The 25,559-nt window shown below is 42.0% G+C and overlaps 1 protein-coding gene across 1 annotated transcript; it reads left to right on the top strand.

Moving 5' to 3' along the window:
* Positions 1–375: 375 nt before the first annotated feature.
* Positions 376–25,389, top strand: rnf38 (ring finger protein 38). Its single transcript, XM_018664565.2, has 13 exons — positions 376–519; positions 1,551–2,221; positions 13,594–13,655; positions 18,743–18,945; positions 19,040–19,412; positions 19,522–19,686; positions 19,995–20,165; positions 20,761–20,946; positions 21,048–21,151; positions 21,285–21,369; positions 21,636–21,757; positions 21,898–21,997; positions 22,681–25,389. The coding sequence occupies exons 2-13, from the start codon at positions 1,630–1,632 to the stop codon at positions 22,741–22,743; spliced, it is 2,226 nt and encodes a 741-aa protein (XP_018520081.1). The 5' UTR covers positions 376–519; positions 1,551–1,629; the 3' UTR covers positions 22,744–25,389.
* Positions 25,390–25,559: the final 170 nt, after the last annotated feature.

Consider the following 25,559-nt stretch of genomic DNA (forward strand, 5'->3'; position numbering starts at 1 on the left):
GATGTAACTTTTGCAAACACAGCGAATACTTATTTTTAAAGCGAACTTTCGGCTACAGAGGAAACAGCTGCAATGGGTAGGCTTGGTATTTGTAAATAAATAATTTAAAGCCCCTTTTAGCCTGCCTCCCTGCTATCCACAGCTTCTGATTTAACAGGAGATACTAATCGATTACCGAACCTAAATTTGTTCACATTGCCGGCAAAGTCGTGATTTTTCGGCCAAGGGAGTAAAACCAGTCACATTTAGCACTTTCAAATTTTGTTTCGTGTTCTTTTGTTCTCAGTGAATTAGAAGGAAATGCGTATGCTAATAACAACTACAAACGCTTTCTGTTCTCTGGTATCGATTGGGCAAGCCTGGTGAAATCCGACTTGAGCGTTGACGGTCTGTCACATTTCACGCTGACACCAAGCGAACAGTGGGCTCATACACACACATTCACATACACTCAGGCAGGGCTCACTATATTATCGACAGATCCGCGTCAGGAGTACAGTCGTGGAGAGCGCATTGAAGGTAAGCTGTTGTGTTAAAACTACTCAGGGCAGGGAAATTAGACCGGTTTTCAGCGGCAGACTCAGAGGCGGGGTCATTGCTGAAGATCGCGTTAATTTTAGCCGTGGTTCTTTCTTTGTAATTTTAGGTTGACCACTTTTTTTTATCCCTCTGTGTGCCTTGCTGTTTGCCCCTTTCAAGCCGGAAAAACATTACCGGGTCACCTTAACTCAATGAATTGACCCAGAATAAGTTTTTACTCAAAGCCTTTTTGTTTTGTTACTATTAACCAAGCAATTTAAAGGGATTCGAGGCGTGGGTGGCTAGCTACGGGATTTTTCTCTGTGTTGGTCGGTCGGTGGAGGAGGAGGGGTTGGTATGGCTTGCCAAGCTAGCGAACGACATTACGCAGACTGGCTAAACAAGTTTAAATGGTTATTAAAGTGAACAAAGTTGAGTTAAACTCAGTTCGGTGATAAGTACGATTATGACTAAACGTCTGAGTGTGGTAACACGGTTGTTGTACAGTCAGAAGCAGCGTAATAACGCGTTTACCACAGTATACTATGCGCACTAACGTTAGCATACCCCCAACGTTAGCCTCCTGTGAGCTAGCGAGCCATGGCCATACTCGCTTCTCGGTTGTTATGGACTAAACGTCGCTGGGGAGCCATGAGATTTAATATTACTTCCATGTGAAAGTGCTTCAGTAAATTCGTCACTGAAGCCACTGACTCCTGCTTACAGTTGTGTTTAGTTAAAACACAAGATACCGACGGTTTCTCAGTCAGACAGCGTTGTTAAGTTGTTGAGCCAGTTTGGGGAATCATGCTGTTTAGAAACGTTACTTAGACAAACTTGTGGGAAGTCGTTGAGCTGAACAGCAAAGATCCAACACACATGCTTGTCAAAATAAATGGCGGTGGTTAACATTAAGTGTTCGTGTAAACAGTTTAATCTGGTGACTATTTTGATTTGCAGTATTAACATACAGTGCCCCTCAGGTCGGTATTAACTGGTAGCCCACTCTCCAATGTTGTATTTTTAAACAGTGTCTGAAAGCTTCTTCTGTGAGAGGAAACGAGAGGAAAACGCAGAAAAAAAGAAACAGAGGAAATCCCCCGAAAGGAAATGCCAATCGCAGCCGCTGGACAGCCAACGACCCAGGAGCCTAGAGTTTGCCCCCGGCTGCCCTCCACCCCGGAGCCTGTCCCTAAAGGGGCTGATTTATTCGACGAGGCGGGGGCGGCGGAGTCGGCGGAGCGAACAGAGTACGGGGGCGCGGAGGGGGGCAGAGGACTCGGGGGCTATAGTTACAGCCAGAGCGGCGCTAGGGGCTTTGTACAGCCTGGATCCACCAACGGCTCTCCGCCGCAGTCCCCAACCGCGTCTTCATCTTTTCTCTTCCACCCCCTTCACCCCCACCAAATGGCCATGGAACCCCCAAGGACTCGATCGCGTTCTCGGTCTGGATATTACCAGCAGTACGGTGGTGGGAATGGCACCGGAATTACCGGCAGCGGAGTCATGGGATCTAACCATCACCACCACCACCATCAGCAGCAGCAACTGCATCCACAGCAGCAGCACGGTGCCGGTTGCGCACCACTTGGAGCTCACAGCAATCACTCGGAGAACCAGCAGCGAACCCCAGGAAGTAACGCCTCTCCCGGCATTCAGAGGCTTTCTTCTGTTCCCGGAGCGCACCGCATTTCGGCGGCAGGTAAATGTTCCCACTTGTCATTGTCACTGACTGTGTATGTGGTATTTTACCCTCGACCAAGAGAGGTAAAGGAATGACACGTTTTTATTAGACTTTCACCCTCACATAAGCACCAAGTAGAAGTGATAGAAGTCGAGGTGTTTAATACCGTGGTGAGGTTTTCAGAGGCGAATCGAGAGGAGAAGGGGTCTGTTCTCGGGTTGACACGTCAAAAGTGTGCATGTGTGAACACATTTGTTGTATTCTAATTAGATGGGGTATTTTATGTGCTTGCCATGGAGCTGCAGACTGAATGTGGTGCACAGTGAGCACATACAGTAGGTAAATGAACAACAGCAGTCTGTGGTATGGACTGAGGTAGCCTCAAGCTTATTGAACTGCTGTGCATAGTTAGTTACCCAGACTGTGTTTCTTAAGGCACTCTGGCGTGTCTACTTTTAGTCAACTACACAAATATTGATGTAGCTAGGTAACAAGCCTTACAGTGTGTACAGGCTAATCTTTGTCTATACTCGGTATGGTCTGTTCTTTTTTGAAAATTCTCACAGGTAGTTGGACTAGAAATGATGGCTAGATAACATAGGGCTTTGTGGGTTGAAAAAGTGAAGCGATGGGCAAGAAATTAGAACTAAAACATGCACTTCTCATTTATTACTGTAGTGACACACACTGTTCATTTTAAGCATGGTTCGTATTGCTCAGTGGGTGGATGGCACTAACTGTGAAAGATGCAGTGTTTCTTTATATACACACATTAAAATCATTGTTTTGTAAGTCCTCACTTGCAGGCTAAATCAGCTAAATGACAAACGGGGTTGTGTCGTGTTACACAGAAAATGTTGGTCATGGCCTCTATAATAACAGACATACAGCCTCCCCAGAGATGTATGGGCATATTCAGTTTCAGATAGAGGAGTTCTTTGCTATTAAGTACCTGGGTAAACCATGCTTTGATATTTTGTGTTTCACTGCAAAGCAAAACTTAGCAAGAGTGTGCATGGACTAGTGCTGGGTATAGAATACATGTGAGGGCACTCTCACACAGCGAATGCAGTGCAGTGAACCACATAACATAGAAACAGCACAGCTAGAGTTTCACATTCAGAAAGGGTATGGGAAAGCTTTTCTTTCAGCAGCACTCTTAACAGACCTCTCAGGTTAAAAAAATGCTTGTGTTCAGTTGTCTACTGCCATGCTTTAGCAAATAAAGCAAGCAAAAAAGATATATAATATATATATACATACATACATTTAAAAGTGAATATAGATTAGTTATAACTAAAATGTGAGCAAATAAAAGGAATCTATGTACTTGTTGTCCAGCAAAACAGACTGACTACTCATACTGATTCTACATGTTGGAATAAGTTATCATGCACTCCAGAGACTAACAGCCCAGTCATCCCTCTTATTGAGCAACTTGTGCTTGACAGACAAACTAACCCTGGAACACACAGAATCAGCCCCAGGGTTAGCTTAGTGTCATAACTAAGCTAACTTTTTCCTTTTGGCACAGTATTAGACTACATAGTCAAATGAAGGTAATTTGCATATAAAAGCACAGCACAGCATTCTACCAATCCAAATTCTACCCATACAACACCAGAAATCTATTTCAGCTTTTACTTAAATACAGTTAAAAGAACAGGCACATTTTAATGGGTGTCTGCATACATGTGTACATGAGAAGCTGAGCAACTGTGGAGACTGGAATTACCTGTCTGGGTGAGTGAAAAGAAAAGAAAAAAAGAAAAAAACAAAACAGCTAAACACACATAAATAAACAAAGGACCCTCCTGGATTCCCAGCCTATAGGCTGTCTAGCAGTGTGTGTGTTACATGTCAAGCTTTGTGTAATCTTGCTAGGTTATAGTGAAATCAAGCTCCCTGTAAGTTGTGTTACAAAGACAAAAAAGAAGAACTGAGACAAAGGATTAAAAAATGAACAAAATACTGACTGATTTTCACACAGCATCTCCACAGAAGTTGAGCCTGTCATCGCCAGAATTTAATGGTCTACTGTGACCTGTGACCCATACTCTGTCATAGTAGTTTGGCTATGACATGTAGGATTGCACAAATCAATGGATAGAATGACTGTATTGTATTTCCATCCAAATGGATTTCAATCTAGAGGGGGAGGCACTGGCTAGAGATTCTGTGGACACTCACTCATTATCTGGACTAATCTCAATCAGACCTGAGATGCACAGCACTGAAAAGACCAGAAAGAAAGAATACAGATTTTAGAAAATGGTATTTGTATATGTAGGTGGTAGAGGATAAGACCACGACCATGGCAAAAAAGCAAGAACATAAAAAGCTTTTGTTTCGTTTAGTAGCTGTGAAGCTGCAAAGAATCAATAAAGCAAAGCACTTTATTTCAAAAATAAAAAATAATGCAATTGCTTTACTTTTGAGTACTGTTTACATTGTTGCCGTCTAGCTAATTTATAGTTGAATAATCTCTTTCACAAGTGAAGCAGCTGGTTAGCTGGACCTTTCCCAACACTACACACCTTTCATTAGACACTCTCTCCATTCCCAGAATGGGTCCTGCTTGTTGGTAGAGATTGAGAGAGAGGGAGAGATACTTAGCCCATTCTTCCTATGCTAGTCACCTGCGCTGGGCATGAAAGCTAATGATATCTTGTACTTTTCAATCCCTCCCTCTGTTTCCCCTTCTTGTCTATTCTAACTCGTTTGGCCCATTTCCCTCCTTTGTGCTTTACTCTTTCATGCCTGTTTCATACTGTTTGTTGAACTGACACTTTTGTTTCTTCTTTTCATTATTTTTTCTCATGCACTATTCACATGACTTTGCTGCCATGTTGGGACATTAATATGGGTTATGCGGTAAAAAGACTCCTGGGAGCTCATGTCTGTGAAGTTAAGGCTGAAGGCGCACAAGAAAAGCACAGAAAATGTAGAAGTACTTTAGCAAAAGTGCCCACTAAAATACTTAATACTGGTGCCAAATTGGTCCAAGTGGATGAAAACATCCTCTGTGGCAGTTGATATCCTATCCTGATTTTGACCCACCTCTGTCACAGCCTGTCCTCTCATAGCCACATTCATTTCTCCCTCCCCTTTGGATCAGTCAACCCTTTCTGTACCCCTCCGGTCCATTTTCTCTGGCCTCCTCCCTCACATTTGTCTAATGGAGGGATCATTTTAATGGAGTGCCCAAAGCAGCAGAGGGGCAGATGCTCTTGCCACTCTACCTTTACCCCTCCACTCTCTATCCTCTCCGTCCTTCTGTCTGCAACAGAAGTGGAAACATGCACTCTGTGTGTTTTTTTTTTTTTACTTTCCTTTGTCTTGTCGCCCAGGCAACCTCCTCCAGTTTGAAGAGAAACTTTACTTGGATTGACCAAGTAGCAGGGGTTCCCTGTTACTCCGTCACTCCAAGTAAACAACAAAGCAGTCACTCTGGTCAGCGATAGAAGATCCTGGGGGGTAGAGGAGAGTCACCTCAAATTAGCTCTAAATGGGGTGGGTTCTGATCTGGTTTGAAAAAAGATATAATTCTAAGATGATGTCAGAGGAAAAATGCCAAAAGTTACTAAAAAGGCTGAAGTTAGGTCAATACAGAGAGAATGAGCAAGGGAGTTATTTTCAAAAGAAGTCGTAGGTTGGATTAGGCACTTATAGGAGTTGATGGGGGGAGGAAGAGCAGTGCAGAGGACGGGGACATGAAAGGAGAGATGATTTGACTGAAGCACAGAAGAAATGGCAAAAGAAAGATGTGACCAAGTTTCACGGAATAGGGCTGACTGTGGAGGAGACAGAGGACGTCATGCGTGTTATTGTAAGCAAAGCACAGAGAGGAAGCATGCCTCACAGGCAGCACTTGAGTGTGCAACCTAGAAGAAGGCGTGGATTCTGTGACTGGAAAGAGAAAGATGGTAATGATTGGCTGGGAGCAGATGGAGGTGTGGGGAGATGACTGTAGAGACAACTGACGCTGAGACCAGTTAGTGAGTGAAGGTAAAGGTATGTGTGAGAAAGGCATGAATGAATGTTGAGTGATTTATGGAGAAAGAAGGAGGGAGAGGTTGTTTGCTCCTGCTGTTCAAATTTTAGCTTCCTATCCCTGCTGATATACCTGGGAATGTCCACTGGATGTGGCATGGTTGTGTCATGGGTGCAAACCCATGGTTCCAGTGTGCACTGGATCTAGTTCAGATGGAGTGTGTCTATAGGCAGCTAGATCTGTGTTGTTTTGTAGCACTGTCTCTACTGAGTGGACTGAACTTAATACTACCTTCATATTATTATATCAAAACCTATGTTATTGTATAGAAATATAGTAAAGAGATACAGTAAAGATGAGTCTGGTACAGATACCAACAATTCTATCATTTCTTATTCACTAATTGTTGTATCTTAACTTCCAGTTGCTTTTGTAGCAATTCTATTTCTAACAATTTGTTAGTGTCTTCAGCTTTTGCCTCTTGGATCAACAATAACCCCTTTCCATGTCCTTCCCTATTTCCACCTTTTCTTGTCCTTTTTCTGCCTTGGTTGTAACTGTTATGCAAAGTTAGTTGACACTGTACATAGACATGGACTTAGTGCACCCCTCCAAGTCTGTGCAGATGTTGATGAAGGTTGTAACGGAGTTTCTTTCGGGTGTTTTGTAGTCTCATGGTTGTGATGGTTGATATCCCTTTTTTCAAACTTCTCTTGCAGCACAATTCACTTCTCTTCTTTTCGCACAAATGCTGAGTGTGTTCCAGTCAGTCATCATTTCACCATCCTATGGCTAAATATGCTATGTCTGTTGAAAACTCAGGGCATCAGTGAGCACTGTCATGGAGGCAGTTTAGGTTGTACTGAGCATTCAGAAAAGCAGCAGAACTGTTTTCTTGTTTTTAAATGTATTGATTTGGACAAACCTTGTTGGCACCTGTTGTACAAAAGCCATACTAACTGTGCACGTTTGTCTGTCTTTACTCCAGTGTTTGTCTTAATACAGTGACATGTAACTTTTTACTGTCAGCATCATACAATGATGTCATGTCATGTCTGTGGTCACATAATCAGTAAGCTAAAATTGTACAACACCCAAGGAAAGAACTCTCAAATTTGGAATAAATTATTATCGAATTGTGTATTTTGGAATTTTCTATACATGGACCGACATTGACACTTGGTCCACTGTATGAACTGTGCATTCATTGCCCCAAAGACACTGAACAAGTTAATTTCTTACAAACTGTTTCCATTTAGTTCCTCAGAATGTAATTTAACTGAGTTAATGGCTCAGTTTGTGGTTGTAGTGTTGAGATTTATGATGGAAGAAGAGAATTAAGAGTCATCTTTCTCTGCCATTCTGTCCTCTACTTTCTCTCCATCAATGTACTGTCTCTCAGCTGGTCTCTGTCTTTCATTGCGGGAGAAGGAGGAGAGGGATGTTGAGGGAGGACAGAAGGAGTGAGAAAGAGTAAGGAGTGTGAAAGAGTAGTTGGCTGTGTGTAGTGTGTGTGTGTTTATGTACTTCTACTGACTGTGTGTGTACTTGCACACACCTTGTTTACTTGCTGCCTGGGTGGGCTGGGAGCAGGAACAAGCCTGTCAGAAACATATGCATACGTATAGAATGAAACTTTGTTTGTCACTGCACTGAGAGGAAGTTGATAGAGGTGAAAGCAAGAGAACAAAGGTAGTTGTCACATAAGCTAATGTGTTTTGCACATTTCACTGAAATCTCAACTAGTAGGAATACTGAATCAGCCAATAGGCTATACACTACATAACACATCACTTTGGAGGTGTCATTGGCAGTAAATATATATGTGGTACTCATTGCAGTCAGACAGGTATCATCTGTGGGCTGCGTATCACACACTAGGGACCCGTGATGGCATGCTGAAAACAACTAAAAGTTCTTTCCTAAATTAAAACTAGCTTTTTGAATGATTCTTTTTTGATGTATTACTGTTTTTGTATGTCTACAGTGTCAGCCAGCGTGTTAGAATTAGCAACTGTCTCTTGCTGCACAGCTTCTCAGTTTTGTGACCAAAAATATAACAGAAAGATGACAAGATGTAATGGGTTCATTTCAAGAGTTGCCAAAGACAGCCCTGATACTGCCTCTATGTGTCTCAGACAGAAATTTTGCAATCCTACACACATAGGGTCTTCAAAGCAAGTAGAGGAATATATTAAATATTTCCTTCAGACATGTTTTTGGAGCAGTGACTCTTTGAAAGAAACATGGTTCTGAGCCAAACAAATGTCTTTTTGCAGGGTCTCGTAGGTGGGAGCTTTTTTCCTTTAAAAGTCTAAGAAAACAAACAAGTCAGTTATTTGTATTTGATTAGATTACATAGATTACATTCATAACTAGTATTGGCCCTAGTCAAGTTAAGCAGTATTAACCAGTTAATAAAAGATGCCAAGCTGCTGTTAGGTCAGGTGTAGAGTGTAGAAGGGTTAGAGCCAAAACTCAAAACATGCTTCAGAAAATTTCATATAAATGTCCTATGATTAGTGATCAACGGAAGGAGGTTCTGGGTAGCTGTAGCTCACACAGGCTTATGAATTAGATGACAAGCACATCTCCAAAATCTCAGCTCCACATCATGTGCATTTGCAGTGCTGTGCGTCAAGCCATTTGTAATTGGTTGGCTAAGGAAGGATAATGCAATAGCATTGTATTCATAGTTTGTCTTATTTTATTTCATGTACTTTCTAGTTTTGGAAACCGGTTTCCTTTCTGTTTCTTCATATTTCAGTAAATTCTCATCTTGACCAAAGCAAAACTGCTGCCTATACACACAATAACTTCACATTCAAGTATTTTGAGTGCAAACACCTGTGTATGTTCAAACGCGGGGATGTATTACAGTTTTCAGACTTGAGAAAAAGTAGGATGGAGGAGCAACCTCAAGGACTGTAGCAGTTACAGAACAGAATGGAAGATAATGAGAAAGATAATGAGGAAGGAGAGAACAATAAATAGATGGAGGAGGACAATGAAGTGGGAGAGAGGTAGAATTCCCATTTCTATAGGCACAGATACACACACACTTGCCATCAGGTCTGTGTGAAGCAGTGTTAGGCAGGTAATAGCTGGGCAGGCGTTACATGCCCGCCTATTTTAAGCCCGTATGCCAGCTTGTTACTCGACTCTGCCTTGCGCTAGGGTGTGAAGTGTGCTGTGACATGTGTTCAGGAGGCGGGGTGATGTGAGAGGTGTGCTTATGTGTGTGTTCGTGTTACACATATGCTTGACTGAAATTGCCTTTACTTTCTGTATGTTATGTAAATTGGTACAAGTTCTTCAGCAGTCAACAAGGTTTCTGTGCATCTTCCTATTTGTTACTGTTGCGCTGGCAATTTGTTAAGTAAGACTGTCACTTACCTATCATCTCATCTATTCAACCAGCCTTTCTATTCACCCACTTTTCTTCTGTTTTTCTTTCGTGACTTGAGAGGGGAAGACGTGGTTTAATGGAGAAAGACTGCAAAAGAGGGTGATGGAGATCATGGTCAGAGATGGTGCGATAGGGGAAGCAAGGAAATGTGGATGCTGTGAGATAAAGCAGCAGGAATATATGGGAGAAAGACAGGCCGGCAGATAGGGAAATAGATCGGTGGCAGGGAGGGATGGTGATGAAGTGATGGAGAGTGTGAGGAGGAGGAGGATGTGTGAGGAGGGTGTCTGAGCTGAGTGTTGGGGGGTGGCGGGTGGTGGGGTGGATGAGAAAGGGAGGGAGAGGTGGAGGAAATGGATAGAAATAGCTGATGCACTCTGAGGCTTACAGAAAATCAATAGCAGTCAAGAGGGGAAGCCACAACCCCCACCCTCCTCTCTCTCTCTCTCTCTCTCTCTCTCTCTCCCTCTCCCATTCTGACTGCTCTCTTACCCTCCACTGCTCTCTCCCCCAGTCATCTTCCTTATGTTTTTTCCTCCACTCTATCTTTTCCCATCTCCTTTTCCCTTTCATGTACGTTTCCAACCTTGTCCTCTTTTTCTGTACCTCCACTTTGCCCTCCTTTTATCCCCCTTATTTCTCTCCTCCACACCCTCTCTTCATCCTCACCTCCTATCACTATTGCACCATTCTTGTCTTTCAATCTCTTTCCAAGTCCTCTGTACTCCTACAGGCTGCTGCATGCTTTAGATGAAACAACAGGGATCATGGACTTCTGCATTCTTATTTTTTTCTTTACTCTCCAGAACAAACAGCTGAAATGAATGGCAGTTTTCTGCAGTCACTGGGAAGGTGTGGTGGGCTATGAAAGTAGGGATAGTTTTATGTGGTCTGCAAACCCTGTCCATTCTTCATACTGTTACTTATGCTAGTGTTGATTGCTAAATCTTTTTTCCACACTTACCTACATCGAATCACTGTCGATCTTCTTACATCTAAACTCACAGCAGCAAATACAGATTGGGCAGTGATGAATTCAGTATTTCTGCATTTGCTTGCACGTATTTATTTAGTGAAACTGTGTGCTCTTACTTATGTCACTTTTGTCTTTTTCATCTTTCTCTTGTGCCCACAGCATTTTAAATCATAATATTTCATGTTGTGTGGGTAATACAGCGGAAAAAGGACATTCATTTAATAATCTCCATCTTGATATCTGTATGCATGTATTTTATGTTCCTCTTAGCAAAAATATTTGTTTTTTTGTTGCTGTGATAGCATCTGATCTTTCATTACCTATGACTACTGTCTGTTCACATTCACACCTCCCTCCATGATGGATACTATCTCATTCCAACTTTAAGTTTAGAACATTAAAACTTGGCAGTCTGTTGTGGTCAAAGTAGTTTGCTTAAAGCACCTTCTAAGCTTGTTTTCTTCTCCACCATGTTTATGGAAAGTGATATATTTACAATTTGCAAATCCTCATTTCACTAAAGGTGAAAACCCAGTTTTCTCAATGTCTACGTAGTCCAGCGTATGTGAGATATCTGCACTCTTAGGATAAACATCTTACATTAGTAATAGAGATTGAAACATGTTCATAGTGAATAATGAAAGTTTAAGGCAATACATGTTCATATTTGTACTTTTTATTTAGCTAAAAGTGGAGGTTTTCCTTTGTTAAATACCATTTGTCTATAGCTGATGATTATTAGTGTTTCATTGAACTCATCAGTCCAAAATCTCTCATCCACCCACCTCTTTTCTTTGATTCTTTTAGCTGGTTTTCACTAAAATTTGCAATGCTGACATTGCCTACTGTGTGTGTTTTATATGCGTTCATAGACCTCCAGTATCTTTGTATTTGTGTAAGTGTGTGTGTGTAAATGCTTGCTCTGCACTGAGCTACTAGTCACAGTGTGTTCATGCAGACAGTCCAACTCTGGTTCTTGTCTCCAAGTCTCACTGCTGTGATGCACTGTGCCTGTTCCACCTCTTGAGCTGTGCTGCTGCTACAAGGTGCAGCTCTTACTTTTCTTCTGTTTGCTCAAGAATTAGACTAAGACTACACAAACAATAATGAGACGTATGAATCTGGCCCTGTCTCAGCAGGGGAAAGGTGATTCAAGAATCATGAGAAAATCTTTCAAATTATCATAGTTGAAATATCAGTATCTTCTAAGTAAGAGAGGAATTTACACATACACAATGTCCACATACAATGAAATTCATACTGCAGTGCCACTGTTCAACTTCCCTGTAGGCCTGAAGTGTAGAAACCAGATTGTGTGGATGATGCTGTGTACAGTCTGTGTTAGTCCAACAGTGGACCTGATGTCATCCAAATATTTTAAACCTGTTCTGTAACTTCTGTGTTATACTCTATAGTATGACTCCGACTGAATGACTCGTCTCTGACTCAATTTACCGGACCCTGACAATATGCAAGTGAGACCATATTCAGGCAGGGAGCTGGATTTTTGCCTATTGTGATCAGTGAATGAATGTCGCATTGAAAAGCACTATGCAGCCGGTAAGTCCCATGAATGCTTTACCAGTACTGTGTCCCAAATCATCTCGATGAAAATAGCCTGTTCGCTGGTTTTTACTGCGCTAATATAAGCTTTACTTCCCTCAACCTTTTCAATCCATTTATTTTGCCTGCTCTAGGGATTGGAGAATGAGAGGAGAGACTTTTTTAAGAATTGAGGAATTCAGTTGTGAAAACCTCTCTGTCTGCCTCTTCTTTCTCTTTCTCTCCCCCTTCTCTTCTTTGTTGTCAATCATAGCTTTTTTTTAAAGAGGGAGGCTGTGAGCAGGAAAAATCCCCCAAACAAACAGCCGAGAGGTGAAAAATGCTCTTTTAAAAGGCTGTTTTGCATCTATTCTCCTTTACTTTAGCTTTCTTCATCTCTATCGTGAAGGTAGCCTTGTCTGGAGTGCCCTTGGGAGCGCTTACCCTTGGAGTGTATACCACTGCCACCATCTGTGGTGAGGATGTCCCCAGCTAAAGACGTGCCCACGACAAAGGGAAAAACAAAAGCCAGAATAAATAGAAAAGACAATAAAAAGATGAAAGGATTGTGGAAAAACAAAAGAGTAAAAGTCTTAGCCGTGATGCAAGCAGCGGTATCATCAGAAAGCCTCTCTAATCCGGGATTACTGTGTTTATTTTGTGTGTGTGTGTGTGTGTGTGCACCTACGTCTACTGTCTCTGATCTGAGACAAGAGTATACCATATGTGTTTCAGTCACTTTTGCGCTGTACACATGCTCAGCACCCCTTCTCACAAACATGCTGCCGTTGTTTTTTGTTGTTGTGTTTTAAATCCAAGTTGCATGAGAACAATAACAACAACAAAAGGATTAAATGTACTGTATGGAGATGAAGAGGGGACTCCCTACAATGCCTTGGTATAATGGTGCTATCAATTTCAACAAAAGGTATTACTGACATATTGGGCATATTGTATTGTAAAATAATTCATAACACTAACACATAATTAATACTGTAGCATTCAAACTCGCACAGAGTGGGACAAGAGTGCCAAGTGCCTGTTTTCATCTGTAAATATGGGAAATTGTAGAAAAATAGGATTAATGATTTTGCTGATGGTATACTTTTTTTTTTAAATTGAATTTTCTGTGGCTTTTTAAAGTGCTGTAGCCATTAAATTCTGTCATGCGCGCACTAACTCAGGATCTGGGTGTTTATACTAAAAACACATTGGCTGGTGGTCCGCATAAAAAATGGTTAAATGTCAATGTCATGTGATATTACTGATCTTACAGATTGTTCTGTTCAGATCAGAAATGTACAGTACCTACACATTTTATACTGATATATAGATATTTTGATGCATTTGACATTCCAAACAATATCTTGTAATTCATGTGTAAAATTTTGTGCTGAATGTGAAGTGCATACAATAAGCGTGTTTTGTTTCACTGTGTGACCCGTTCTGCTCTGCCCCCCTCTGTGTAGGAGCCTCTGGTGGATCCTACCACTGCCACCCAGACAACGCATACGGAGAGGAGAGTGATAAGGTAAGACACACACTGTTGCACTGTTGAAGTTGACACCAACACAGGAAATGTAGGGATGTTTTTATGTTGTAAACTACGGTGGCCCCTGATTTTTTTTGTGCTGCCATGTTCAGGAACTCTAGTAACCCATGACTTTGTATTGTGACATTTCATGGAATATACACAGTCAATGTTCCTTTAAAAATAATAATTTTTAGTATAAATTTGTCCAATAAGAATTATTTGACAAGTACATGTCTACCTCAGATACACCAATATGAAACACCACAGGTCAGTACAGCTTTCGATAAGTTATAAATACATGAAAATACAATATGGATTATGTACTTAGTAATTATATTATTACTCTGTATTTTCAGTGGTTCGGATTCACAAATCGTGCTCACTCAACATTTGTCTTTTAAAAAGTAAACCCATTTGTATTTTGAATGATTTTATAATTTGGAATTCATCCATTTAAAAATAATTCAAACAGATGAAACTGCATTTGAATGAAATAATTAAAAAATGTTACAATGACAGTCTTTTTTATCCCTTTTTCTGTGATGGAAGCTTTAGCTCTGCGAAATGCCTGATGTTGTGCTCTATGTGGTGCTCTTAGGTGGTTAATCATGTTTGTTGTGTAGACGTTTTTGAACAGAAGTGCCTCCTTGAGAAACTCAAACAGCACAGTTTGCAAATAGCAATGCTGCTTTGTGTTTCGCAAATGCTGAAGTATGTTAATAAATTATACAATTTTACATAGCCTATAGCAGCATAAGCCTGTGGCAAGTATATCCCCCATAGATGGAGAAATGTAAAGTGAGCTTGTTTGTTGCACATTATGGGCAGTTGTAATCACGTAGCACCATGCATTTTAGTTTTAATTTCTTTTAATTTGAATGAAAGTACATTCTAGGAGCTGGTCACACTTTTAGATAAGCTGATGGTGTGTAGGATTCCAGGTGTGGAAACTTCTGTTTTGGTAGCTGATTAGTGGGTGAGACATCCATGTACCCCTCATACCTACATTAAACATGTAGTTTTTCCTCTCTGTGGAGGGTTCGCATGTTTTATTATAAACTATAAACTTAAATTTATTGGGGGATAAAAATAAAATATTGTATATTTTCAACATAGTTTTACTGATAATTTCAACAACGCCTTTATGTCAGTGATGACAGCATTATGAAAATATACACCCCTTGATCATATAAGTACAATTTAAAACCTAACTGGGGTATACTTCAGTAAATGACATCATCACTAGCAAAGGCCTGTGTTAAAAGCTAGCACATGAAGCTAGTGGAGAAGAGGGGTGGCAGGATGCTGAGGAAGGTGTTGCAGAAAGCTTGGAGGGAGAGAGGGAAGGAGGGAAGGAGGCAAGGCCAAAAACAGGGAGGGGGTATTGCTAATGATTTCACCTCCAGCTGTGGGACTTGGTTGGAGGGAGAGAAGGGGAAAGGAGGGGAAGGAGCAAGGGAGGGAGGGGAAGGAAGGGAGGAACAGTGGCAGAGGAAACAAAATGGGCTTTGAAATCTTGTTGATGGAAAGAAAATAAGTGGGGGAGGGAGACGTGTTTGAGTGTTAGTGGAAGCATGTCTGCAAATATTAATGAATCTGTAAAAGCAAATGACCATATTTGCTTGGTGTGCACATTCATGCACAATTTCTAGCATGAATGCTGAGAAAGAGAAACCTTGGGCTCTTGTATTTCTTAGGTGTGTTAGCATGCACTCTGTGGGCTTCTCTTTATTTTGGTTCTCAGCAATGACAGCGAAGCCACAACAGCTGCTGGCCACAGTTACTGTGTGTGTATGCAAGTGGATGCATGCATATCCCAAATGTGGACATAGTGAAATAGAACGTGGTAGGGTGTGTCTGCACTCATGCTTCAGGATGTCTGTTCATTCTGGTGTGTGCACTCAGTGGATGTGGACAGAGTGAAAGGGGATGGGAGGGGGTGTGTGTGTGTGTGTGTGTGTGTGTGTGTGTGTGTGTGTGTGTGTGTGTGTGTGTGGTCGATCGCTACACCGTGAGCACTGCAGAATGTGCTGAAATATCAGCCACAGAGCAGTTCGCAATGTTTCTGGGCCGTGCTGGGAGTCCCTGTGTGTATCTGTTTGTGTGCGTGTTGAGCCTCTGAAACTCAGCAATTTTTTTTTGTCTATATACTCTGGCTTTAGTGGAAACATGTTCAGACCAGACATGTGTGTGTATGTTCACAACAAGCACATAAGGTCGTGTTATGGCATATTGCTTGAGGACACACAAACACACACTCCTTTGTCTGACACCGCTCCCTTCCCACTAACGCGGGTAGACAGCCCCATCAAACTTTCATACTAATGGGCAATAGTCTGCATGTGTTAAGACAGACTGCATGTGTGTTTGTGTGTGTGTGTCCTATCTAAAAACTTCATGTGTTGTCCCCCCAGATTTCAGACTGGGGTCTCAGACAGGACGGACAGACTGAGGAAAAAGGGGGAGGGAGGAAGAGGGGACTGTAGAGGGATTCAGCTTATCTGATGGAAGGAAAGGGGGGGATGGGAGGGGGTTGTTGGGGAGTGTGTGTGTGTGTGTGTGTGTGTGTGTGTGTGTGTGTGTGTGTGTCGGTGGGGGGGAAGGAGGGAGCATGTCAGGGTTGGGATGGAAGAGGCTGGCTTAGATATGAAAATGGGCACAGTAGATGTCCCAAGGGTTTTGGGGTTGGGGCTAGGCTGGTAGAGAGGTTGTGGGGTGTCGGGTTGAAAGAGAGGGGGTTGTTGTTGAGATGCACAGAGGTTTGGGGGTGGGGGGTGGATCTGGTGCTCTCAATTCTGCATAGAAATGGCATAAATAGTGTGTGTGTGTGTGTCCTCCTTATCACTTTTGATAAAATGGGACCTAGAGATTATGCCGTTCGCACTAAATCTTTTGTGTGTGCCCAGATGAACTCACCCATATAAGTAAGTACGTATAAGTATCTGTACGTGTTCAGGTCTTCTAAAAAGCAAGAGGAGCTCAATGTATTGGAAACATTAGAGTTGAATGAGATAAAGCATTTTGTCTTTGATGTTAGTTTCATAGCCATGAAGAGCTTTTACTTTGCTGCTTGGAATAAATAAAACCCCAACCATATTGCTTAAAAAAATTGTAAGCTAACAAGGATTCATCCTACACTTAGTCTACTCCTAACTTCAAGGCTTTCTTTTTCTGTTTTGATAACCAGGGCAAATTTTAAATACAAGCAGATTTTAAATAGTTGTTTGACAAAAGAAACTCTTCATATGAAGTAGTTCACTCAGTAATGACCCGAGGAATAGACCAAGTGAGTAAAGATTTTGACTAGGAGGAATAAAGAGTAAACCAGCAGCCAACCCAATGAATCTCATCTGATATTTGAAAATGTTTGAGTCATTCCAACCCCTTTCCCACGACACATCAAATGCTGCCTGTCACAGAAAGTCAGCCAGCACTTGCAGAGGAAAAATGAAAGAACAAAAATGTATTTTGAGCAGTGGATAAGGCAGGGAATGATGTGTTTAGATATAACATACGTTTGAAAGGGTTGGGAGAGGCCCAAATGTTCAGGCATAGTAATTTACACGACCTAGAAAAATACAGACAGACAAAGGCAGACCCACTAAAATTGTGGTGTGTAATGTTCACTACGACCCAAATTTGTTCTGTCATTTAGGGTCTGGTGCACCCCAAGGCTCCACCAAGCTTCACCCCTCTTTCATGTCTGCCTGTCTCAGATATTCACTCTAACTCTACTTCTCTTATTCTTCCAATGCCTCTCCTTCTTTCCAGCTTTTTCCTGTCATGTAGTCCACTCCAGTCAAGACTCAATGAAGTCATTGTTATTGTTTGTCTTTCCCATAAGCTGCTCAAGCTCAGGTCACATGTAGTAGTACGAGTAAGCGATAGAGCTATTAGGGCACAGTGTATTTGGCTCTACAATCAAAATCCATTTTGTTCAGGTTTGTTAGAACAGCAGAGTCTGGCTCTTAAGAGCTTCAGAAGGTATTGTTCTTTATAGGTTGAAAAACTCAAACAGTGGCAGCTGCCCATGTGTGAATGTGAATTTGCGCATGTCTGCAGGCGTTTCCATAACTGTGTGTGTATATGTGTGAGTGAGTGTGTGTTTTTCTGCAGCCTGCTCTCCAGCTGTTTCCTGTTAGCTATCACACTGCTCTCAAGGTTGCTGAGCTGTATATGTGTGTGTGTTAAAAGTCACAGCCGCTGAGTCATTTTTATCACACTTTAACAACGTGTCTCTCCCACAAAGAGGGGAGGTGGAAGTAGGAATCAAGTAAGAAGAGGGGAAAAACAGTGTTGAGATGGTAACTATGAGGAAACGCGCGTGTGTGTTTGTGTGTTTGTGTGTTTGTGTGTGAGTGTGTGTGAGTGTGTGTGTGTGTGGGATGGGGGGGTGGGGTCTCTTAAGAAACCTGTGTGTTCCTCAGAGCACAGCTAACGTCCGCATAAGGGATAATGACTAAGACCTGACACATGAGTATGTGTCTGTGTGTCTTCTTGCCTCACTGAGTGCCAAGTGTGAGAGTCACTGCTTGACTGTAAGTGAAGTGACTCACAGATGAGTTGATTGAATTGAAACAAGAGAAAATGATGACTACTTAGTCAAGCTAAACCTGAGTGACTTCATATTCAGGTATGTCACTGTTTTGTGTATATTTTTGAGTTTTTTGACTCAAAAGTATTTGTCTAGCCATCCAGTTGAGGGTGTGTATGTATGACTCGCACATGGGCCTGTGAGAGCTTGCCTTGCGTTTGCGTTTCCTTTCTCTCAGAGGAAGTGACTTACAACCCTCAGGGCCTCACAGTGCTGGTGGTGTAATATGCTGTCTTTCACACACAAATGCTTACAAATGCATATAAGCATACACACTCACTCTGGATCATGCAGGAAATGCCATGAGTCACAAAGGAACTTAGTGTCCATGCAGTAGTATGGATTGTAGGCCAGAGGGAATGCCAAGCATGGTGAAATTGATTTATTTGATACGAGTGCTATGGGTCACTAACCACAATACCCATCCCTTCTCCCACCCTCCTTTTCTTTCCTCTCTTTCCTCCTCTGTTTTCCACCCCTCCCTCTGCAGAGTGAGGAAAGCCCCAGTCCAAAGCGCCAGAGGCTGTCCAGTCAGTCCGTCTTGGAACAACTAACCTCATCAGCCCCCCCACCGTCCACCCCATCTCCCCCCATCCGCCCTTGGGAGTCAGGACCCCCAAGTCGGAGACAACCTCACCCCCACACACACTACCACCAGGAGAGATGCCTCACTCCCGCTCGGCACAGACGCAGGTAAGGTGGTGTCTTGATTTCTACAACTTAGTCCATTGTGATAAGTTAACTCATGGTCCCAAATAAAAAACCATCCCTTTCCTCCCAATTCTAGCCCACCAGCGAGGCGTCAGCGCGGTCGTCTATCCAGACCTACCCGTCACTTGCCTCCCCATCACCACCCCTCCACCCAAGGCCCCGCACCTCGCCAATCACCATCTGAGCTCCAGGATGAAAACTACCACCACAACCCCCACCCCACCACACACCAGACATATCCAACACATACACCCAGCGCGTACGGTCAGCCCCCCACAGCTGGCGGTGGTGGGGCGGGTTCGGAGGAGCCACGAGCTTTCCACCCCCCCACCTTGTCGCCACGGCTACTGCATCCAGCTGCCCACCACCACCATCACCTCCATCATCAGCAACAGCATCATGCAGCACAACAGCAGCAAGGAGCCATGGTCATGGACTTGCATGAACAGGTTAATCTGCAAATATTTACAATTTTTGTGTGAGATCACCAGCAGACATTGAGTAAGTGTGTGTGTATGTGTGAGACAGTGTATTAACTGTGGTGTGTTCTCTCCTCAGCTGCAGCAAGGCAGTGTACCAGTCTCCTACACAGTGACCCCAGTCCCTCCTCACGGTCTCGCAGCACCTTTGTGTAGTGGTCAGCACCTTCCCCCTACCTGCTCCTCGCAACAACAGGTTCCCGCCTGCAGTGTGGTCTTCAGCGCTGGACAACACTACCACCCGGTGAGAGGGACACAGCAGTGTACAGTTTGTAGGAGTGTGTGGGTTTTCTTGTTGCTTAAAAAGCACACTTTGTGCAGTAAGGTCTCTCCTACCACTCAACCAAAGAAAAAAGAAAGTGCTTGAGGGAAAGTGGGTAAAAAGCATTGAACGGCAAAACATTTCTCTGTTTGAAGGGGCTTGATAGTCTTCCAGGTCTTGGCTGCCACCATGTGGCAAGTCTAGGCACTAATTCACACAATGAGAAATCATGCATTTAAACATTTCTCTTTTTTCTTTTTCCTCTCTCTCTTCTCATTCACCCTTTCCAGATGCTACAGGCTTGTTCAATGCAACATTTGCCAGTGCCCTATGCCTTTCCCTCACTGCTGTCCAGTGACCCTCAGTTCCTGCTTCCTCCTCCACCTCACCTTTCTCACCACCCACCCCACCTCCCCACGCCCGGACAGTTCCTGCCTTTCCAGACACAACAGCCTCGATCGGTATGTGAATAATTTGTTTTTTTTATAGTTGACTTGGTGTTTATTTATATTAACTTGCATTATTATGTGCCTAAAAAGCTGCAATGCAAGGACTGGGGTAGAACTGAAAGAAGTCACTAATATTTACCTCCTACATTTATTTATCGCTAACAGTACCAGTGAATAAATAACTCAGTTCAAATAGTTTTCTGCTCAGATAGCTGAGGAGGATCCATACAGAAATAATATTTGCATCTGATAGCCATAGCAAAGTGAAATAAACTATGAATGTCCATGCTGTTAAGTTATCATAACAACATAGTAATTATGTTTTGTTTCTCAAGTTTTCTTTGCATAAATACTTTATGATGGCGTTAATGGACATATACTGGTCATCATACTTTGAATTAATGCGTCATAGCATATGCAGTGTCAATCATAGTCATTTGTCACTGCAGCAATAAATTGCACACCACATACAAAGATTAAATCAGCAGACATAGATCTAAGTGTGAAAATCTTCTGTCCTGATTGTGAAAAATGTCCTACAAAATAAAACAAGAGCAGACATCTTTGGCTCAGTTCTTGTCCAGTAATGTAGTGTGTTTCTTCCCAGCCGTTACAGACGATCGAAAATGAGGTTGAGCTTCTGGGAGAGCAGCTTTCAGTGGGTGGAGGCTTCAGCTACGCCCACCACCATCACCACCACCATCACCACCAGCCTCCTTCCACCCTGCCGCCCTCCACACCACTCCAGTTTCTCTCGCATCATGACCCCCTGTCACAGGAGCTCTTTACAGTGGTGAGTACATCAGTTAAATGACATATTTGTCAGAATTATATTATAGTGTTACACTTTGGTCTAAGAATTGGTTTTCTTCTCTCTGTCTCCACCTCTCACAGCCCTATCCTCACTTTATGCCTCGCCGATTCACAAGCCGGCGTTACCGCTCTCAGCAGGCTGTTCCCCCGTCACCCTACCACCCCAGCTTCTTGCCTTACTTCCTGTAAGTGTTTTTCATGTCCCCAGGTTTATGTTGGAACTATACAGGTGAATATGCTAAATATTGGAGTATACTCCAAGGAGGTAACATACAGTCTACTAAACTTATGTTCCTTGTCTCCAACCACCCACCACAGGTCCATGCTTCCTGTGCCCCCAAATGTGGCCCCCACTATCAGTCTAGAGCTGGATGTGGATGATGGAGAGGTGGAGAACTATGAGGTGGGACAAACTGCTGCCTTAGTGTTCAGCTAAGAATAATTTATCACAGCATGTTTTTTGAAAGGGAGAGCCACACTTACATATGTGTACCATGAATTCCAGTCATTCCCACTGACTTCCAACACAACTTCATTAAAAGAGCCATTTCCCTGTACTCTTTAAACACTTAACCTTGACCAGCGATAATACTTTTTTCTGACTGCTTTTAATAACGACAGTTCTCCCCTTTGGCCTCTAAACTTTGATTTTCTGTTTGAAACCCTCAGGCCCTTTTGAACCTTGCAGAGCGTCTAGGAGAGGCCAAGCCCCGTGGTCTAACGAAGGCAGATATAGAACAGCTTCCATCATACAGGTTCAACCCCAACAACCATCAGTCTGAACAAACACTGTGAGTGCTTCTCTGCCTGTAAAATATATGTGTGGTGAGGGTTTTGTTATGTGAGAGGTGGTAGGTTTGGGCTAGTTTGATTTTAAAATTTCTGTACAAGACAATGTGTTAAATGGCACCAATATTGCTTTGTCCTCCAGGTGTGTGGTGTGTATGTGTGACTTCGAGTCTCGCCAGCTTTTAAGAGTCCTGCCATGTAATCATGAGTTCCACGCCAAATGTGTAGACAAGTGGCTTAAGGTGAGTGAAGACATTCAGCTGTTTGGATAACTGTAAATTTCTCAGTTGTTTCCCACTGTGTCTTAAAGGCTTGGTCACACCACAAAGTGACATGTCTTGTGAAATATGTGGTTCTGGAAGCTTGGTAATGTAATGAATACTCACAGAGCTGAATGGTAAGGAAATGGCTAGCATGCTAGTCAGCTGGGAATGTGCGACTGCTAGTCAATCACAATAAGCTCTCTGAGCTCTATTTTCAATACTCAGCCTTTTATTACCACTGACAATTTGTTTTCAGGATTGTACATCATTGCAGTTAATAACTGAATGTAAAAACAAGTTAGCAGAGAGTTAGCCCACTAACTGAACAGTAAGTTGACACAATTTACTGACACTGTCTTCAAACCAAAATTTATAGAACTTGAACTCAGTGCAGAAGAAATTGTGCAGATTTACTTTGCTCCCTCAAGTATATCCCTTATTGCTCTGATTGCAATGAAGTATGTATGTATCTTGCTACAAAATTAAAAAGTTTTAAATGCTAGTGTGATTGGGCCTTTAATTTCCTGACTTCTAAAAAGATTCAGTAAACATACATTTTGAGTATTTTTTGCTGTTGTGTTTGTGTCTATTTGGTGTTGATCTTTTGGGTACTTTTTAAAAATCCATCACACCTTCATATCCTTATTTTTCATTCCCTCCAGGCTAACCGGACCTGTCCTATCTGTCGAGCCGATGCCTCTGAGGTCCAAAGGGACTCTGAGTGACATATGATTTGTATCAACAGCCGACACCCACAGTCCCTGATTTCCCTTTTGACTCTCTTTTGGATGCACCAACCAATCAGCAAACTTCTCTCCCTCTATAACACGTCATCGCTCAAACATTCTGCCACAGAACTGGGACCAGTGCTCCTTAATCCTTCACTCTTTATCCTCCAGGACACTGAACAGTAATTCTCACCTGGGATCAGCATTAGGGGTGTGGAAGCTTTCTACTGACTTGTGCTCACTTTATTGCTGGACTTCCTAGGCCTTCTGTTATGGACTACTACTCTGCCTTCTACACATGGTTCCTCCTTTCTATGAATGGCCTTTGAAACACACAGTGTCACATGCAGGTGGACATATATATGTGTATTTTTTAAACTCATCATGCCCTTCCAAACTGATGCGACCTGTTCAGTCTACAGATGGACAGAGAAAAGACTGCTTTGAAAAACTTCTGTAAAGTTGTACTAACAAACCCTACGGGAGAATCTGCAGTCCAAAGATTATTTTAATGTCATTGTTATTATTCTGGTTATAATGAAGCATTTACATCTTGGCTTGCAGAGACTGTCAATCTTACTAAACTCATTATAATTACAGTTGAACTGAATCAGTCCATTTTAATTTCTGTATGTGTATTCTTGCATTCCTTAACATGAGAGCAGTCTATATGGGGTGGAACAAAGATACTGTATAAGGTGTGTCAAAGAGTGAGCTACTTTGCAACAGTGAAAATATACTTTATTTTGTCTAGATGTGTGTCTGCATGTAAATGCGAGTGTGTGTGTGTGTGTGTGTGTGTGTGTTACTCTTCCTGTGGTATTCATACAGTTCACGTGGTACAGATTGAATTAACGTCAGACCTTTACAGCCAAGATTTACTTAAAAATCAAACAAGTGTAGGACCAGGAACTCCTCCAGGGGAGTGAACAATGCTGTGTCATATGTCTTTGTGTTTATGCCACACTTCATTAACACACCCTACAACCTCAGCTCCATCACTCCACACCTGTCCATCTACATTGTTCTTACCTGAAATCAGTAGAGGCTGAAGACTTTTGATTGGTCATTTTTTGTGATTCAGTATTTCCTAACCATAATGAAACAAATCATGACTATTTATCTCTGTCTTGACATATCCACTAAGCTCTCCCCCAAGGCACATCATGTGAATACAGTTAGTTCTTACGTAGCTGGCCAGGTGGATGCAAAACATTCATTAAAACATCTCCAAAACTGTCATTCATGCCCAGTTTTCTAGCTTTCTTAAAGAAGTAAGGCATTTGAAGACATGTGTCTGTACCTGCCTTGGTACCCAAGCAGCTGTGTGTTTTGGCAGATACACGTGCAATGTTTTCTCCATCACTGACAGGGATCAAGCTTAAAGAGACTTAAAAGGTCATAGCTAAATCTACTGTGTTTCACCAGACAGCAGATCTGACACTTCAGCACTTTAATACATAGATTTAAGACCTACACACTCTCATACCATATATATCACATTGTGAACAAACCACTGAGCAGTTTTTCAGTCAGTGTGTGTATGTGAGCAAACATTTGAATGCATTAAAAACATACATCTCCACTATCAGTATCCCAATCTGTCAACCCTTTCATGTTCTCTCTGCACATCTGTACAGAGGTTTTCTGGGCTCTGTTTCTTAATGATACTTCATCTCTGTTAGGCCTATGTCAGCATGTCATAATGTAACTCCAGGATGTTCACCTCATGCACAGAGTAGGCTTTATAATGTAATTTATCACTATTTATCACAAGTGGTATTTTGTGTCAAAATGACAACCTGACATAGGCCTTAGAGAGGTTGTGTTGACAAAAGGTTGGTTTGGAAAGTTCAGCCACCCACCTGCAGTCTTACATCTGAGATCCATCCATCCATCCAATATCTATACCGCTTATCCATTAAGGGTCGCTGGGGGGCTGGAGACATCTGAGATGCCTTTTATAAACCTTCATTTTCCAGGTACAACCAGTGTCACCACAGGAGACCAATACATTTGTTTAAACCCATTTAATGCAAACCAAGAGTATCAGTGTCTGGGAAGAATGTTCATTTAATACAACTCCTCCTAAGTCTTGTCAGTGTAAAAAGTCATGTAATATCCATGGGAATGGAGGGAAATGATATTTTCTGTCATTGTTTTTTTTGCCCTTTGGAGTCAAAGGTCATATTCATGACTGTATGCATCCATTTTGTGTCTTAGGATTGTTTTTGTGTTGGACAGTTTTCTGTTGCTTGGTACACTAGCAATTACCTCAGTCCCACTATTTATGTCTTTTCAGAAAATGGTGCAGCCAGTATGATTAGTGCTTATCGAGTCATTTTGCTAATGTTTTCCATTTTTGTTTTGTTGGGTTGTTTGAATATTTTTCCTTTAAACTTTATGAAACTCTATCATTAAAATGGTGTCATAGTAGTTTCATCATGTATTATATCTGTAACCAAAATCATTTGAAGGCCTGTTATGAAAATGAAATTTTTAACAAACATTTGTACATTTTGTATGAGAGTTATTACTAGTAATACTTTATTAAGTAGTGCAATGATTTTTTTAATCCCTTACCCCATCTTTTGGATTTCAAAAGCTGGTTCAATAATAAATGTATAACATCCTCTTCTAAAACTTTGTTTTTTCCAGTCATTCATTTCTACAACAACTTCTCTTCTGTCTGCCAGCTTTTAAAATACAGTTCTTGACTGTCTCTCTTTCTTTCACAGATAAGTGGCATGTTTTTAGGACAGTCCACTTGGTGGCAGTGTAGTCCTGTTGTCCAGGAGGTTCTTAGTTCTTAT

The sequence above is a fragment of the Lates calcarifer genome, linkage group LG5 (genome assembly GCF_001640805.2).
Source record: "Lates calcarifer isolate ASB-BC8 linkage group LG5, TLL_Latcal_v3, whole genome shotgun sequence".
NCBI lineage: Eukaryota > Metazoa > Chordata > Actinopteri > Centropomidae > Lates > Lates calcarifer.

Coding starts and splice junctions, on each gene's coding strand:
- rnf38 (XM_018664565.2), top strand. CDS start 1,630: ATGCCAATCGCAGCCGCTGGACAGCCAACGACCCAGGAGCCTAGAGTT. Junction 13,656..18,742: donor ACGGAGAGGAGAGTGATAAG/GTAAGACACACA, acceptor CTCCCTCTGCAG/AGTGAGGAAAGCCCCAGTCC. Junction 20,947..21,047: donor CACAGGAGCTCTTTACAGTG/GTGAGTACATCA, acceptor CACCTCTCACAG/CCCTATCCTCACTTTATGCC.